Source organism: Nipponia nippon, unplaced genomic scaffold (assembly GCF_047370975.1).
Source record: "Nipponia nippon isolate SJK-2023a ecotype South Korea unplaced genomic scaffold, ASM4737097v1 scaffold_2, whole genome shotgun sequence".
Lineage (NCBI taxonomy): Eukaryota > Metazoa > Chordata > Aves > Pelecaniformes > Threskiornithidae > Nipponia > Nipponia nippon.
The window spans coordinates 46,280,779-46,298,567 of NW_028262336.1; the positions used below are offsets into that span (position 1 = coordinate 46,280,779).

Sequence of the window (17,789 nt, forward strand, 5' to 3'; positions counted from 1 at the left end):
AAATTTTCTTCCTTGCTCTCTGCCTTACTGGTTGTCCTTTATATCTTCCTTAAGTCTTTTTTCCTTGCTTTTTAACACAGCAGAAGGCAGTGCATATTTGTGATAGGAATAGGTTATATAAATATCTCTCTAGAAAATATTGTTGTTGCATCTGTAAGAGTTTGAGATGAATGGCTCTTAACAAACTGTGGGGACTTGTTGGCATCCTACATCAGAGCATCCTCTGCTTGGCTGTTTTGCGTGCAAAGGACTTCTCAAAGAGGTGATGGCTAAAGTTTGATTTATTTTGCTTACTTTTTCCCCCTCTACAGTGCCAGATAAGTGATGGTGGTTTGAAAGTCTGTGTTGATGGGAACGGAGGTGTTCTGGCAGAGTTCTCCTCTGGGGCAGCTGGAGCTTGTTGCAGAGCCCAGTGGAAGCGTGTCCAATTCCTCAGACAGGAGCTGGATAAATGTGTCTGAAAATTGTCCTGTCTACATTGACTGCACCTTTCTTATCTGTAGAGGTCTTCAGTAGCACTGTCCTTCCCTCCATATTACTTTTAAAACTGCCCACTTCCTTTAGTAAAAGCAGTCCCTGAGCCTTGAGGAAAGAAGCGTGGTGGTGTGATCTTTAACACAACAGAATGTGTTAGAGTTGCTTTTAACAGTAAGTAGCCAGTGGCTTTGGGACTGGATAAAAGCAAAGCTACTCCTTGTTCAGTTACAATATTTTTTTCCCTTTCCCTATCTTGAACTTCCATGTGACTTGGAAATACCTTGCAAATAAATGTCTAGCTGTACACAGGGTATTGGGAAGTCTCCGTAAAAGCTGTGTTCTTCAGCTGCTCTTGTATTCCATAAGACAACATGAACATCACTTGTACGGGCCATGCCGAGGATGGTAGTGCGAATAAGAGCAATAACATCCATCTAGTCAAAGACCCATTTTTAATAAAACCATCAGATTTTGTTAAAAAGGAAATGGATAAAATTGGTACCGATCCTACCAATATACTAATGTTTAAATGAACCGCTACTGGTAGACAGCATCAGATCTAATCCAGCACTCAGACTTGAAAGATCGATGTAACAACTGCTAAATGGAAAAGAATATCCTGCGGCATTGGAGAGGTTGTTTTGGTGCACATACGCTATTTGTTACATTTGTAAAAAGTATGCACTTAAACACAAGAGCGTGAAAACTCTCAAGATGTTATAGCGTTAATTACTTACTATATTATAATTCAAAGTTAATTACTTTTTGAATTATAATATATGGAAATAATAACCTCTTTCCAAACATCTCTTGGCAATTCATATACTGAGTGGAAATCAGTTGCACAAATAATACAAAGGTTTTGCTGCAAACTGTCTGAGACTGCTATGCAAGCAGTCTTTCAATTTGCTGTGCGGTGGACATGAGAGGAAGAGTTTAGTCCTCATTACGACACCGACTGTCCTCCGCTCCCCCCTTGCCATGCTTGCTGCTGCAGCTCCCCATGTACCTTAATGCAGAGCCTTCATTTGTCCCATGTTGTTCATTGATGCACGCACCCTTAATAAATTTTCCCTTTCTACACACCCGTAATTGTAATTGGTTGAGAGTAGAAATGAATTCTATTCAGAAGGGTAGTTAAATTTAAAAATACTATTGCTTTTTAATGCGTTCTTTAAATAGAAAATAACAGAGCTCTTGTCGCTATGTGGAAGAGCCACTCAAAAGATGAAGCCAACTGCTAATATCAGGAAAGAGTGAGCTACGTACATACGGTGCTGATGAATATACGAAGTGAAGAGGAAGAGGGTTTGGGGGCTCTTTTAGATGCTTGTATTACAGGTATAAGGCAGGTGGTTTTAGAATTGTTTGCACAAATTATTTTAAGTCACAATACTTACAAAATGATTTTTTTCCTTGTTTTCACATATGCGTCATGCTTTATGTAGAGAAAAGGAAAGTGCTTCAGTCAAATTACTTGTATTCTCACTATTGGTTTGTGGGTTTGGTTTTGGTGGTGGGTTTTTTGTTTGTTTTTTAATTCAGATAGTGCAAACATTTGTTGTGTTGCTTAGTCAGAGGAAAAGGTGGATGAATCACTATGGATTTTGGAAAGTAACATGTATATTTTAGATACTAGCAGTAGAGGGCTCTCTTTTTATGGTTTTACTCATTCTTACTTTAACCTACATGCAAAGCTTGTACTTCATAGTTTTTTGTGGAAGTTCACTGTATCTTTAGTGCAGAGATTATTTCCTCTATCTATAGCTGTTAAAGTTCCCAAATGAGGATCACATGGATAGTTTGATATGTTTTTAAGAAGGTACTTCATTTATAACATAGACAGGAAGGGTTTTGCCCATTGTTTGCTGATGAAGGAATGCTTTGTCTTGTTGTTAGTTTTCGTCACAGACCAAATTATTAATGTATGAGTTGTTTATGCTATGCTTCCATGTGTTCTATTGTTTTCATTGGTGTTTTAGGTTTGTGCTAACTTAAAATGTTTTTTAAATAACTGTCCTTTCTTTGTGAAAAATGGCCTTCATATTTTTCTTTACCTAAGCTATATCTGCAGGGGTTCATGAGGTTTAATAATTATGTTCTACAGTGCTTTAATGAAAGGCTCTTTGCAAATGAAAATGAATGATCCTCTCCACATCATGTAATTGAAGATTTCAACCTGAGATTGTAGGTAGCATGGGCTTTGAAATATGTATGAAAAATAATTTAATTTCTTTAATCTGTTTCATCATGCATTTTATTCTTAAAACAGCGTTTTCATAGTAGGTGGTATAAGTGTATTCTGTGGTTTGCAAGCTACAGAATATTGCTGGTTCTTGCTCCAAGCAGCATTAAAAAAACCCCTAAACATAAATCACCCGGATAATTGAAATTTGACTGCTTTCATCTTATCTTTTTTGATTAATGTATAACAATATTCATTAGCTATGGAAAGAAAGATAGATTCTGTATAAGTGTATGCTTTAATGAGAAAAAAATGGGAGGGTCATTTTCCTTTGTAAAGAGTGTGGATAGAAAGGTGTATTGGGGCAAGATGCATAGTGGAAGAAAGTAATGAAAAGAAGCAGATTGCACAGAAGAATGGCTGATGAGATAAGAGGTGAGGTTTGGAAAGAGTAAATACAGAAAAGGGACTCAAACAGAATTAAATTAATGTTGAGAAGTGGGAAGCTGAAGGCAAAAAGTGTGAACTTGAAATGCAAAGCCAGCACACACAGGTTTTAAATGTGAAAATTGCATCATCAAGTAGTAAGACAAGACAGAAAGACTGTAGCAAACTAAATCAGAGGGGAGTGACTTTGGATTCCAGAGACTGGAAGATCGCTTTCTTTTCACGCCCGAAGTACGGACAAGAAGCGATCGGTATTCAAAACTGGGGGGGGGGGGGGGGGGTTCTGTGCTGTTGCAGAAGAGGCTGTGCTTGAGCTTTGTGATGCTTCGTGCGTTTGCTCTGCAGGGAGAAAAAGGAGGAGGAAAGAGGCAGGGCGCACATTTGCGTGCCTGCCTGGACACTGATGGCACTGACTAGACAGAAGGGGGGAACAAAGGGGGAGGGAGGGCAGGAAAGCAGCTGCCTGCTTTCAGTGGTCTTTGAACGATGTTACCTGATAGACCATGAGCTAAAGACGTAGAAGGGAGACAAAACTGAAGTGAGCGCTCAAAACACATGACTGAAAGATCGTCTTCCTGGAGATGGCCGCAGAAATTGTAACAGCGGGCTGGGTCACCTGGCTGAAAGGTAACAGGGACAGAAGAATTGCCTTTTTTCCCTCTTTGTATAGAGGGTAATATAGAGTTGAAAATGAGGGATAATTGGTAGCAAGGTTAAGTGAGGTGGAAAAAATGAGGTCAGAAGTAAATTACTGGAAATCATGGTAGTAGAAGAGATTCTTCAAAGATGTGGAAGAGACAAAAGTATATTGCAGATAACCAGAAGATGATGAGAAGGCAGCTGGCATTGTAGAAGGCCAGCGACCATAGACGGAGCCCCAGGAAGGTAACATAAAGTTTACAGGTACACACGTAACAGTTCCAGGCATGGTAGTTACGGGAGGTGCCTGATGTTAGGGTCTGATCTGCGGAAAGAGCTCCATCAGAGACTACAGGCTCAACATCAGTGCAGCGAGTGAAGGAGACATGCTTGAACAAAGACTGAAATTTTGTGGTAAAATATCTCAGGGAAAGGGAATAGGAAACCTAGACTAAAGTAATCAATCAGTGAGAGAAAGCAGTCTGGCCAAGAGATGCAGGAGAGGTTTTTTTGTGCAGTTGATCTGAGCTACCAAAAGATACTGGAGACATACTAGGGGCTGATAGAAATCGAAGGGGGTATGATGTAATCACAGAAACCTGCAGGATCAAGAGTGTGAAGCTGGATAGAGCAGGAGTTTTATACTAGACCAGAAGGACATAGCAAAGGTAGTAAATAACAGGACAAAAAATACTAATAGGATCAAAGGGCTAAAAACCATTGGGGCAGGAGTTGGAGGCAGCAAGAGTAGACTTATCTTGCACAGTAGGGGTTGGGCTGCTGAAATGTGAGGGTGAAGAGGTTGCCAGATGTGAATGAGGTACTGGGAGGAGGAAAGGAAGAGAGTGGTAGGTGATGGAACGGTGGGTGGGGAAGAATCAGGTTTTATCTGCTTGAAAGGAGGAAAAGAAAAGGTACAGAGATCATTGCCACAACAATAAACCACTGAGAAAGGAGCAGAGGGAGGAGGTGGGGACAAAACTGAGTGGAGGTCTTTGAGTGAGAGTTAGGAGGTGGTGGAGAGAGAATAAGGTGACCATATGTAGCTGTAAGTAAAAGGTAGAGCAGGATTTGGGGAGGGAAAGAAATCTCTTTCGTGTTCTTCCTCATCTGAAAATCCTAACTCATCAAGCCATGGTGAAGAACGTGGGGGTGGAGCGGGGGGTTGGGAGGGGGGAATCTCAGAACAGCACAATCTGGCCATGCACTAAAAAAATACACAGGAGGAAAAAAAATCAGAAGCTCTGAAATGCTTGGAGTGTAAAGAACATAGTGGAAGAAAGGAGGGAGTTTTTGTAAAAATAAATAAATAAATTGGGCATCCTGCAAAGTAACCTACTTTGGGTTTGAAGTGATCATTTATCTGCGTGGCTAGGAGGAGCCACTGGCGTTGCAGCAATTTAGCTGTGCTCAGAAAGGGGTGGAAAAAAATCCTGAGGTCTGCATAGACAAGAAGGAGTTAATGCTTGTCGAGCATTATTCTTACACAAATTAAGTCCAGAGCACAGCAGCAGCCTCACCAGCAGCAGCAGATGCTAGGCAGTGATGCAACCTGTGTTATTTACTTAGGCCTCTGTAGTGACCTCAGTGGCTCGCAGACAAAGGATACACATATCTGGAGGTAGGTAGCATGCTGATACCTTCTTTATTCAGTCCTTTTTTCTTTTATTGCAAACAAGCTCCTGCAGTCATCTTGCGTGAAGCAACAGGGGAACTGTGTATTTTTAGCATGGTTTCAGAAGGAGGAAAAAAAAGCCCCCAAAGAACTGATTCAGATTTTGTTTCTGTTTTTGTACCAATATAACCAGGAACGTTTAGAAGCCATGATGCGTCGGTCCCTTGAACGCAGCCAGCAGCTGGAACAGAAGCAGAAGCGATGGTCGTGGGGAGGAGCACTGGCTGCAGGCTCAGGAGGGAGAGATGGTAAGTGAAACAGACTGCCTGCATTGCAGATCTTGAAGTGCAAAATGCATGAGGTTGTGGAGACAGTAGGGATGATGCATTTTATAGTTAGGGTGGTACTGTAGGGGCTACTGCCTTGGGGCGTGAATAAATGCTTTGTAATTGCTTGCCAGGCTTCCTGTGTCTAATACCTTCTGGGGAGAAAGGTCACTCCTAACTTCAGGAATGCAGATCATTTTAATAGAGTAGAGTTTGGAGGATGCTAAACGCTAAAATTAAAATTTATGCTCTCTCCCTTATTCTCTTCCCCTGCATTGTCTTCCCACGCACACAGTTAGCAAATTTAATATTCATCAAAGGACTGGGTGCTGTCTAAGCCTTGCAAAAGATGATCTGTTTTTGTTTGGTACTTCTAAAAACCTGACTGGAATTTGTAGATGACTATGCAGCATGTGCAGTTTAAAATAGTTTTTTTTTCTCCCCACATACTTTTTGTTGCTGCTGTTTTTTATTTGGCTTCAGAACAAATTCTTTTTATTACATAATCAGTCATGTACTGCTTTTATATTTCAAAAAGATGCATGTTTTCTGTTTTAAATCATATAATTTATTTAAATTTGTCAGGTTTGAATAAACTTTTTATGGGGAAAAATACCCATGTTTTGGTGATGGTGAAATATGACAGTTACTCTCTTTTTAAAAAGTATGTAAATATACTTAAGTCTAAAAAAGCAAACTCTGTTTCGCATCATAGTTTTCACGGTATGCCATCAAAAAAGCCAGGAAATTAAATATATATGGTAATAAAAGAAGTCTTTTTTATACTTTGAGAAAGAAACCAGTTTGTCTTTGTGATGCAGTTTATGCTGAATTCCACCTCGCCCAATTTATTCAGTAATTTCTTTCACCTCTTTTTGCTCTGATTTCTCTGCTGTGTAGGTGAATCAGAAAATACCCCACCCCCTGTTCTAGGTTTAGCTGCCAACACCCTTCCTCCAGACCCTGTGACCTCTACTGCTCCTGCTGATTCCTTCAATGGTATTTCAGAGACTCAAAGTACCATCATGTCTCGTTTATAACTGTTCTAATCACTGTAATCCATCCACTGATCTTGTCCTTCCTAACCACTGTTTTCTTATTATTTCAGTCTGGTACTCTACGGCATTACCCTTAGCGATGTGGACCAAATGTCTTTTTAATTTCTTTTTAATTTTGCCATGCGAGCAGTGCATGCCTCGCATTCCAGCACAGTAGAGGCATTTCATGGTTTTCTCACTAACTGTAGACTTCTACCACTCAGATTCTCATCTCGGTTTATTCTGTGGGTGCTCTGTGTGTGTGTGTGTGTGTGTGTAAATATAATTACGCATATATTTGACAGTTCTAATGGACACGAACAGGTGCAGGTGGTGTTTAAAAAAAGATAAAATTCAGTTGCACAGTAAGAGAAAATATGTTATGGAGATGGTGTTTCATCAAAACAGTCCTCTTTCTCCATCTCAAGGGCCTTTTTCTGCAATATTTTAAGAACAAGCAAATTTGGTATCAACAGCCATGCTATGTTTTCAGCCTCCTGAAGTGGATTTTGGCCAAGCTGCTATTTGTAGCAAACTCAAGTAGTTGACTTTGTTTAGGCAATCGTGTTTCGTTTTCTTTTTTTTTATCTTATTCAGTTATCTTTTTTTTTTTTTTTTTTTAATTATTATTCTCATAAGAAGACTGTGAAGTAGATGAGTCCTCCAAAATTAAGAATGGATTGCATATAGGATTTCTAATTTTGATTGCAAATGTACTTGGCATTTTGAAAACATAACACACCCCGTGCTTTTAAGAAGTAGGTTCCTGCTCTCCCCCCAAAGGAGGAGCTAGGCTTGGATATTACTCCTGCAGAATGCACAGTCAACATTGTTCTGCCCACGATCTCGCAGAACTATTATTTCTGTGCAAACAGATTCAAATGTTTGTACCAATTGTTGCTCATGTACAAAGAGATTTGGATGTGCAACTGATGTTTCGCAGCATACCAGCATTATACCTGCTTTTTTAAAAAAGCGACCGTAGAGAATTGTATTGTTTACTGTAGTAGATGGGGGAAAATCTTGCAGACCCCACTGAGGCAACGTTTCGATGGATATAATAGGGAATGCAGTAACTTAGGGGCTGCAGAATTAGGGCCGCATGTATGTATCCAGCTGAAAATATTTTTTTGTTTAGAAAGAAATAAAATTCAAATTTAAAGGACAAAGCATCTATGCTTTTAGCTTCTAAGCATCATGCAGCGATCGTCACGTACTAGTACACTGTAGTAGTACTTGAATAACATTTTTCTGTCATTCAGTTGAATAAATGGCAAGGTAGGAAATGGGTATTGTGCTCAAACAGACCTGGTCAAACAGTATTTCAGAAGAAAAATGAAAGCCCTTGGGATAGTACCACAAATTTTTTTTTTTTTTATTTTTAATATTCTCAAGCACAAAAAGATAAAGCCAAATGGCTGGTGCCAGATCAGTCATTAAAACAGTGAGTTCTCATTGTGAGAACGCACAAATATTGATTATTTCATTTTTGTATTAGAATAACACCCGAGGTCTACCGCAGCTCTTCCAGACTGAAAGTAGAGGGGAGACAGGGAATAGAGATGAGGAGTTCAGAGTTGCTGTGTGCAGTTCGCTTTCTTTAGGCAAGTTTCTGCTTTTGCTGATATTGAATATCTTGTATCAGAATGGCTTCGCTCGTTCAGACCTGATACATAATTATTTGCCTGTGGCAGTATAAAAGATGGTCTGTCGTAAAACTGGAATGTTGAATTCACAAGCAAAAAAGTTGCATCCCAAAGCATGTCTTATAAAATGCTGGTCCCCCAGCAGTCAGAAAGAGCTTATCTGATGCCTTATTCAGTGATACGAGCAGTGGCAAGGGCCAGGAGTACAAATGTGAGGTTAATTTTGGGAGTTTATCAACACTGTGATGTGAATACAAATATCTTCAATGCGTCTCTCTGCAGCATGTGACAAACTTTCAGCTTCTACAATGAATCTGCCAAAGCAAATGGAATCGCCAATCAGTAAGCGCCTCTCCTCCTCCACAGCGGCAATAACACATTCCCCCGACAGAGGCAAGTGAATATGCTGGTCTCCTACCAGCATAAACTCTCCTGCTTAAAGCACTTTTTCTTGTCCGTATAGCTATGTAACTCGCTTATGTCTATTACTCAAAAGAACTCAAACATTTTTTTTTGGGGGGGGGGGGGGGGGGGTGAGTTAATACAATAAAATAGTTCTGCAGCCTGTCCCAAGACTCCGCTGCCGTGCTGGAGATCCTAGGCCAGCGATAAACGCTGTGGGTTTTTTTACTGATTCTTTTTCCGTTTTTGATACTCCGGCAAACGGGGTTGTAAGTAGATGCTGCGGCTGCAGCAATTTCCTATAACTGTACAGCTTGTGATCTTCTAGCCAAATAATGAAAAGCAAGCAAACCAAACATGCGGCTCAGCAATAGACGTGGGATGTACCATGGGCAGAAGTATGTCTGATGAGCCACCTGGGAGACTTCAATCTGGTGACCAGAGTTGTAGAGCCCTTTAATTTGATTTGAAACCCTGATCCATCAGAAGCTCAGCAAAAGATGATCATCTTGTGGGATTAGTGGTTACTAAACACTACAGAGAGGACTGAAGGGTTTACCCCACTGTGAACTCCTTGGAATTTTTTTTAGTTTGCTTTGTGTGTCTTTTTTCCTTCTCCCTCCCTTTTTTTTAGAACTCTAATAAAAAAAAATTAACTGAAATCAGTGACAATGAAGGCTTATTTCTAGAATGAAAAGAGAAGGTAAATTTACTTTCATTTCTGAATTACTTAATGAAAACTCATCAATAGCTTTGAGGTTACTATGATAGATGGCTATATATATGCATGTAATAGGAACGTCTATAAATATCTTTCCTACATAGTTGACGCTTGTATTTATGGAGTAGGAAGGAATGCAGGCATATTGTATAAATAAGACTTATATAATACAGTGAGACTGCAAATTTTAAATGCAGTCCAGTATGGTTGGCACGCTAGTGAGTAGCTGCGCTGTTATACTAAATGTTTCACCTTTTCTGCTGGGGAAAAAGGCAAACCTTTTTCATGCTGAGTCATGAAAGCAACCATTTTGCAGAATGGAACGTGCCTCTGTGTAAGAACAAAATGCAATGCGGTCTTAACCTTACTATATTCATTGTGCAGGTGGCAAAATAATTTAAAATTATGGAGAAACTAGAAACCTTGTTTTCAGAGGGAACGAAAATCTCAAACACTTCAAGATTTTTTTTTTCATTTCATTTAATCATTTCATTATTTTGTTTCAGTTATTTTAATGTAACATTGTTTTACTTCTCTGCATTTTAAATTTTATTTTATTTGCTCCCATCCTTCAGCTCACCGCATGCATCTTAGTCCAATGGAAAACTTTATTGTTTCTCGACTGCTGACTCCCACACAGTCATCTTTAGCCAGAAGCAGAAGTACATTAATGCTTTCCGAGCAGTACAATAATCCAGGTAAAAATGTGAATGACTCACTTTGAAATGGTTAAGGTATGTTTTTGGTTGCATTTGAGTAGTTGATGAAAGAAATGGAGTACTATGAACCAAATGACAATTTACATGATAGTACAAAATCAACAATGAACTAAGTTGTTCATGATAGCAGCGTATTTAAAAGCTTGAAAAATACCACATCATCTTGTCTATCTTGTTCTAAATGTCTTCTTTTTAAAAAGAACATCGTTTTTAACAAAGCAAGCAAAAAATGGAATTAACAAAATCACTAAAACCTAAGCCAATGGAAAACTGAATATATTCATTTAAGAAACAGTTTTTAGATCAGTGTGTGACGCATCTCAGAGGCTTTATTTGATATGTTAATGTCATCCCCTTTCATACCCAAATAGTATGTAGAACAGAAATCCCGCTGCACCATTTGAGCCTTAATTATTTTTACTAGGGTTCCAGTTGTTTGCTGTTAAATTACTTTTTGCCTTTAACTGTGTGACTGTGTCTGTATTTATATATATGTGTGTGTGTGTGTGTGTGTGTGTATATACATATAAAATGATAGTTACTTAGAGGAAAAAACAGAGGCACTGATAGGAAGGTGTCGGTTCCAGAAATTATTGATCTTTAAGAAACTAAAAATTAGGGATGATAGTTACTATTCCTATCTGTAAATGGCACTCTAATAAAACCCTTATTTTGCAAACATCTGCAAAACTAATGTTTTCAGTCCCACTAATACTTAGGGGAGTGCCTGACTTCCAGAGTAGTTCCCGCTTATAAAGCTATACCTAGTCACAGTGTTTGCTGACACAAGGACAAAAGTTTAACAGCTTTTTTTTTGCTTTTAGTAAAAACAAAAAAGAATAAACGCCACACCCAAATGCCTGTCTGCAAAAGGAAGCCTTTTTTTTCAGGATAAAACTGGTTAGACAGTATAAGACTGATCATCTTCACGATCATTCATACAGCATGGTTGAAATAAGCTCAGGTCCTGCATCTGTACTTTTAGTACAAAGCTATATAGAAGTTAATTACAAAGTAAGCCTACTTTCCTTCAGGCTTTACTGCTTTGTTGCAGTGTATAGGGACATCAGTATTGAATGACTCTGAAATTACTTCCCTTGTTTCTACATTAAAAGCAGCATCTGTTGGAAGCAGAAGTGCTGTCGTACCGTACTTGGCCCTTGAGAAAACTCCCAGTTTGCTTACTGCTCAGGGATCAACTACTGCTAAGACTGAACAAAAGCCAACTTGAAATTAGATTGGTATATTCTGCTTAAAATTTTGAGGCGAATTGCTGGGGCCACCTACAGATGTTGTTTTCTGTCTTGTATTTGATACTGAAGAAATCAGTAGGGACTTTCTTTGTCCTTGCCACTTGTTTGTAAACTCCCAGCTTTATCTCTCTCTTCATCACAAGATCTCTAAAGTAGCACACTGACAAGGGTACAATTTGGTCTGCAGCTCACTCAGCTGAACCAGGAGTGCTGATTCTGGGAACAGCTCTCTGACCCAGCATCCTCTTGTCATTTTGCCGCAAGGCAATCGGGCTGTGGCCCAGGTTGCAAACAGCATCAATACTCAGAGTGGCCATTGACCGTTTTGGCAGTAATTGCCAGCAAAAGGGTTGAGGGAGATCTCCCGTTTGTGGTGTACTTCTCTCCATAGAAGTCGTTTCCTGAACAGGGAAGAGGGTTCTTCCTTTTTCAGGAGCTCATATTGTGCCTTGTGTAATGACACAATGTTTGGGTCATATTGTGCCTTGTGTAATGACACAATGTTTGGGTCAAAATTGCTCTGCTCCTGCATTTTCTGTAAGCTTAGAAACGAGGAGTCTCAATTTAAGACTCTTTCTCTAGGGCAATGCATTATTAATGTCACTCTGAGTCAAGATATTCAGGCAAACAGTTGTTATTGGACAGATATAATTAATTTTTTTTTTTTACAGTTGAAGTAAAAATACTTAAGCAGCATTTAAGTTTCTGAACATTTTTCTTAATATTCAGTGAACTTTTGCCGACTTGCTGGAAAGTCAGTCAAAGAGTGCACAGGTCCAGTTAAAAGCATACAAAAAGGCTTCATAAGAAATTTGATAGCACTGCCCGCAATAAAAAAAAAAAATGGAAATGTGAATTCCTTTACATTTGAGAATTACTGCTTTTCCAAAGTCAATATCCTTCTTGACTTCAGTTGAATAAGATTGGAAACACACTGTCACATGGTTGCAATTGGTATCTGTCTTATTAATAAAGCATACACTCTGTTGATTGTTCTATATGTATGTGAAAGTTTCATCTTAGAAGGCAATATGAACAAAAACAGGAGTAAAAGATTCCATTTTTAAAAAATCCTGTTCATATTGCAAATAAAGAAAAAAAATACCCAGAAAGGGTTGCCCTGTAAACTGTAATGCATGTGTCGCACTCAAACTGATGTCTACCACAAATAACAATAACTGAAATACCTACAACAGCATTTAGTTTAGGTTTGGGTGTAGTTTTTTGTGTATGTGCGTTTTTTTGTGTTGCGTTTTGTTGTTGTTTTTTTTTTTTTTTTAATTATTATATTGAAAAGCAATTAAGGTATTTAGGAGCCTTTTCCATGTTTAGTTTTAAAAAAAAAAAAAAATTCCCTACTCTTTTGTCACCTTTCCTCTTTTGCAGTATTTGTTCAAAAGTCACCCAGCTAGAATTGTTGGATTACTCTTTTTATCATATGCAAAGGAAGCTGGACTTTTCAGAAGAGAAAAGAATCACGGTCATAGTCAGGTGATTCAGGTTCAAGAGCAAGAGAGCGATATTTTAGAGATAATTTTTTAAAAAAATTAAAATCCTATAAAATGTTACTTTCAGTTGAGGCATTTTTAGTAAGCATGGGACCATGCTGAATGTGTTATAGAATGTCATCTTTTGAAACACTTTAAAAAAACCCTTGAAAACTACCTTTGAACATTGTAACATAAAAGTATGCTGGTTTCTCCTCTCCTTTACTTCCTCTGTCTGTGCTCCCTTTTGCTCTTGCTATTGTACTATAACTCTTTAGTATTCCATATCTGTCCTCGTGTAGCACCAGCTAGTCCTCTTAAATCTCCCTACAAGCCTTCCCCCACCCGAAGCACCGACAGAAAGAAGGCAACTTCACCCTCCACTTCAGATGCTGTGAAAGGGGCGGCTGCAGCTGAAGTTACTCAGGTGGGTTTGCAATGGTTTTGATTTCACTTCTGGGTAAACTGATGCGGCTTCTGGTTGTTATCTTTCCCTTTACGTTCATAAAAATAAGGTGATACCCCTGTTGTAAGAAACAGCAGTAAGAAAGTAAGCCTTGCATGCCTCTGTTGCTTTCGTGCTCCTGTTTAGCAGTATTTTAATACCTTCCTCCTCCTGGGAATTAATGTGGAGCACTGGTATTTGGAACAGCAACACCTTTATTTTCAGGGAACTGAGATTTCTGGCACTGGTGCGTGTGTCTCGACTTGCCTGTAACTTCTGGGAAAGGAGATGACAAATAGGATCTCTCTTCTGAGTATGACTATCCAGTCTTGCTGGTTAATTAGCAAGCTTCACATATTTCGGAAACTTGCCAAGTGGTATTGACAATGCCTCTGTTTTATACCAATTGCTTAACTCTTTCTGTGGAGATTTGTAACGCTGTTTGCTTAAAAGATGCATTATTGATTCACTGTAGTTTCCAGAAAAGCAAAGGCAAGTCATTGACCTTACACAATGTAAGGCATGTTTTAAAAAATTTATGCTAGGGCTGTAAAATTCACATAAGGTCCTGCGTCTTGTAATACTTAATAGTAGGCGGATTCATGCCATCTAGATTAGATGCAAGTGAGAGAACCAAAGCTGGGAGCTAAAGATTTGTGTAGTGTCTTTCTTAGGTGTGATTCACAGCGTTACATCCAGCAGCGTTGCTGCGAGATGCCTGGGTGCGCTACTGGCCAGTTCTTAAGAGGTGTTGCAGGAGCATTTAGATGATTTTGAAAACTCTGCCCAGTGCCACCGCCGCTCCCAAGAACTCATGGAGAGACTCTGATGGGGTGTTACTTATCTGTAACTTGTATACTATGTCCATGCAAGACATGGTTGAGTTTTTTTGTGTTTATGTAAAATAAAAACCTATGCACCTCAGTTGTGAGCTGGTGCGTAAAAAAACTTCTATCTTAAATGTATGTTACACAAATCTGTTTATGTGCCATCTTGTTGATAAAACTATCAAATATATTTTTGATGTGTTGGTCCTAATTATGGAAACTAAAATGAACTGTGTTTCTAGACTGAGAAGATAAAGAAAGAGAAGCGACCCGCAACACCTGGTTCATCATCTGGCATGGGATCTCCTCTAAGAAGGTCTGATTCTCCTGCTGCCATGTCCAGAAGATCTGCATCGCCTGCGACGCCTAAGTATGTCTTTCTTATTAGTGGTCTAATATGCTGTAAGCTTCTTGGTACCTATAAAGGAGACATAGATTCTTGAGGAACGTCCTTTGAAGTGTTGTGTAAAATCTAGTTAATTTTAGTTATACATACACACATACACAGATGGGGGGAAGAGAGAGAGATGTAGATGAACAGATACAATATATGTAAAATTGCGTTAGTGGTCACTATAGAGACACTTCTTTGCCTTTTCTCAGTCTTTTGAAATTATCACGGTGCATTTCATAATTTGTGTGAAATTTTATTTAACGTTTATTTTTAAACATGCTTTTGTTTTATTTGGTTTTGAAGAAACTCTGCCTAATGTGAAGAAATGCACAGAACATGAATACTAACTAGAAATTCCAGCCTTTAAAATATGCATTTCCTATTGCTGGCATGACCATCTGGTTCCATAAATATACTTAAATATGCGTCATCTAAACCATCGGTTTTAATCTTTGCTTATTTGCAGACCTCTGTGGGTTTGTTGCTTTTTGTTGTTCCTTTTTTTTTCATGCAGAGTTGTGGACCTATAGCATATCTGGGCTTACTAGCGATTGAGTTGCTTTTCTTAGTTGTCTTTTGCAGACACTCAAAACTGTAGTCTGTGTACCACAGCTTGCAACTCACAAGTCTAAACAAATGTGTCTTCAGCTTTCTTAGAACAGGATATTAAGTCTGGCTCAAATGCAGATGTATGCTAAAGCAGTCGTGGTCTACAGTAGTTGTCTGATTTTTTTTTTTTGGTTGGTTGGTTGGTTTTTTTTTTTTTCCTAGACCCTGTTTATGGGGTCCTGCTTCTGTCTTGAAAATGATCTCCTTTTGTCTGATTTTATTTATTTATTTTAATTTGAACTTGGCCATATTCTGAACCAGTCTTGATGATCTCCTTTCTGATAAATTTTTTTTCTGCTTCAAAAATAGCTGGTGTTTCTTTTCTGTTTCAGCTCTGAGTGCGTAGCCCTTTAACGGAGGATGATTTTCTGTGTGAATCTGGTGTTAGACAAAATACAGGAAACCATCTGACTCTGGGCATTCTTTCTGGTGTAGACATCCCCTTGCATGCAACTGGGAAGTTGGTATTCTTGGTTCATATTATAGGGCTACAAATTCTCAAACTTTCAATATTATATATACAATGTTGTCAGATTCTGAACTACGTAAATTTTGTGAAGAATGGAACGATGTGAAATGTTAATGGCAATCAGCTTTTTTCATTACGATTTTGAGCAGATCATTGTCTAGTGGCACTCCAAAATGTACAGAGGAAAGTTTGAGCTATAAAAAGGTATCTTATTTTGTAAGTACTGATATTCCCTGTTCAGAATGCATCTTCCAGTTCACTCAGCCAGTGTAAAAGACATACCAAGAGGCATATTTAGTTAAGCAAAATGATTGGTGGGGAATGGATTGCTGAGAGTGAAGCAATTCTCAATGGGCAGACATTGAAAAGGTTGGTATAGCTCATCATAGAGACATCTGGGGGAAAAAAAGAAAAAGATTTTGTGAAACAAACTGATGTTTAGTGCTTCATAAAAAAAGTATGCCCTGTCTTAATCTGTAGCACTAATTTACATAAAAGGTTAGGCAAAGATGGAGACATTTTTTTTCCCTGAGGTGCAAATTATGAGAACCTTTTTATACTAAAATGTTTTCATGCCGATAAGGAATATAAACTACTGTTTTTAGAAGAAGCAGCAGATTTTGTAGGGAGGAATTAAGAAGCCTACTGGTAGGTTACTCTGTGATTGTGAGCCACAGTAGTTACCCTTTTTTTTCTTTTTTCCTCCCTCTCTTTGATTCTGACCACCACTAGAAATGTATTACTGAGCATTTAATCTTAACATGGCCCAATTAGAACACCCTCCTTGACCTTACGAGAGATACAGTAATAGAGTTTAAATCCATGTTTATTACTGACTGCAGAAAGACAGTTCTGCTTCAGCACTCTCAAAACTTCCCCTCAGAAATTTAAAATAAAATTAAAAAAGGCATCCTGATCGCCTTATTATATTATTGTATAAAGATATGCATTTCTTCATAGAACTCGAATGCCAGATAATGATCTGGCTGGTCAGTGGATTTAAATATAGGCAGTCAGGCTTTTGGAACCTTCCTTTAGATTGTATAATCTTACCTTTTCATTTAAAATTAACTGTGGAACTTAGTGTAATTTTAATGTGACTAAATATGTAGACAAATATTCATTCGGCTTACAAACCTGACTATCTTTTACAAGTTTAATCCTTCTCCTTCCAGCACACCATATGGCCAAAAAAATACCCTGGAAGAAATAAGACTACATATCGTACAGCATTAGTTATTAGTGATCCTGCATAGCACCTTAACTTCAAAAGCTGTTGAGGAAAGAATCAAGTATGGCCAGTGATTTAGATGATAATTAGCTGTATGCACTTTTCTTCTTACAAGCATGTGACTTGACATTCAAGTTTTCTTGGTATTGTTCTAGATACTAGTTCTTCACAGTTGTCATCTTGGTTTGTGAGTGATAGTTGCTTGTCTTCTTTATATGTCATTTCATTATTTATTAATTAAAAAGCTCTTTTTATCATGGTAAAGTAACTGAAACAGGCTCAAACAAGACAATAAAACTTCAGCCTAAAGAGAGGCAGTGATTGATGGCAGAATAGATTTGCAGTAATTACATAAATAAAATACAAACGTTTGAAGGCGCAAATTTTACTGAGAAAGCAAAAAGGATGATCCCAAAACATAATGTCCAAGACAAAATGAGTGAATACATATGGGCCTGAAAAGGGGAAAAAATAAAAATATGTTGAGCAAGAATTAAAAGCAATGAAGGAATTCAAAACTTGAAGTTATTTGAAAAAGTAAATGTATCGAGAAACATCACACAAGAAAGAAACCCAAAGCTATTGCTTTGAATCCAGTGTGGATCAGTTGGCAAGGATGAAAGTTAATGGATTAGAGAGATGGGATAATTGAGAAATTATCTTTTATTTTTACAATTGCTATTGGACACTGATTGTGTAAAGTGCTCCTGTTCTTCAGATCTTTCACAAGATCAATAATACCAGGTTTTTTTGGTAATTTTTTTTTTTGATGCTTCATCTTCAAAGATCTATACATTAATCAGTTTATTCCTGCAGTATCCCTCAGAGAATAGGCAAGTGTCCTATCTTATAGATTGGCA

At 38.3% G+C, this 17,789-nt stretch overlaps 1 protein-coding gene across 6 annotated transcripts in view; it reads left to right on the forward strand.

Annotated features, from left to right (window-relative positions):
• The window catches only part of MAP7D2 (MAP7 domain containing 2), an 87,048-nt gene that overhangs the window by 55,028 nt on the left and 14,231 nt on the right, over window positions 1–17,789 (forward strand). The window contains exons 1-7 of one of the 6 annotated variants that reach the window (XM_087758497.1): window positions 5,024–5,369; window positions 5,557–5,671; window positions 6,590–6,688; window positions 8,655–8,765; window positions 10,071–10,193; window positions 13,233–13,381; window positions 14,469–14,596. In XM_087758497.1, the coding sequence (XP_087614623.1) occupies window positions 5,572–5,671; window positions 6,590–6,688; window positions 8,655–8,765; window positions 10,071–10,193; window positions 13,233–13,381; window positions 14,469–14,596 (710 nt within the window). In that variant the 5' untranslated portion in view covers window positions 5,024–5,369; window positions 5,557–5,571. Of the gene's footprint in view, window positions 1–5,023; window positions 5,370–5,556; window positions 5,672–6,589; window positions 6,689–8,654; window positions 8,766–10,070; window positions 10,194–13,232; window positions 13,382–14,468; window positions 14,597–17,789 lie in introns of those variants that run through there. The other 5 variants (XM_087758492.1, XM_087758493.1, XM_087758495.1 and 2 more) reach the window with 5 other exon arrangements.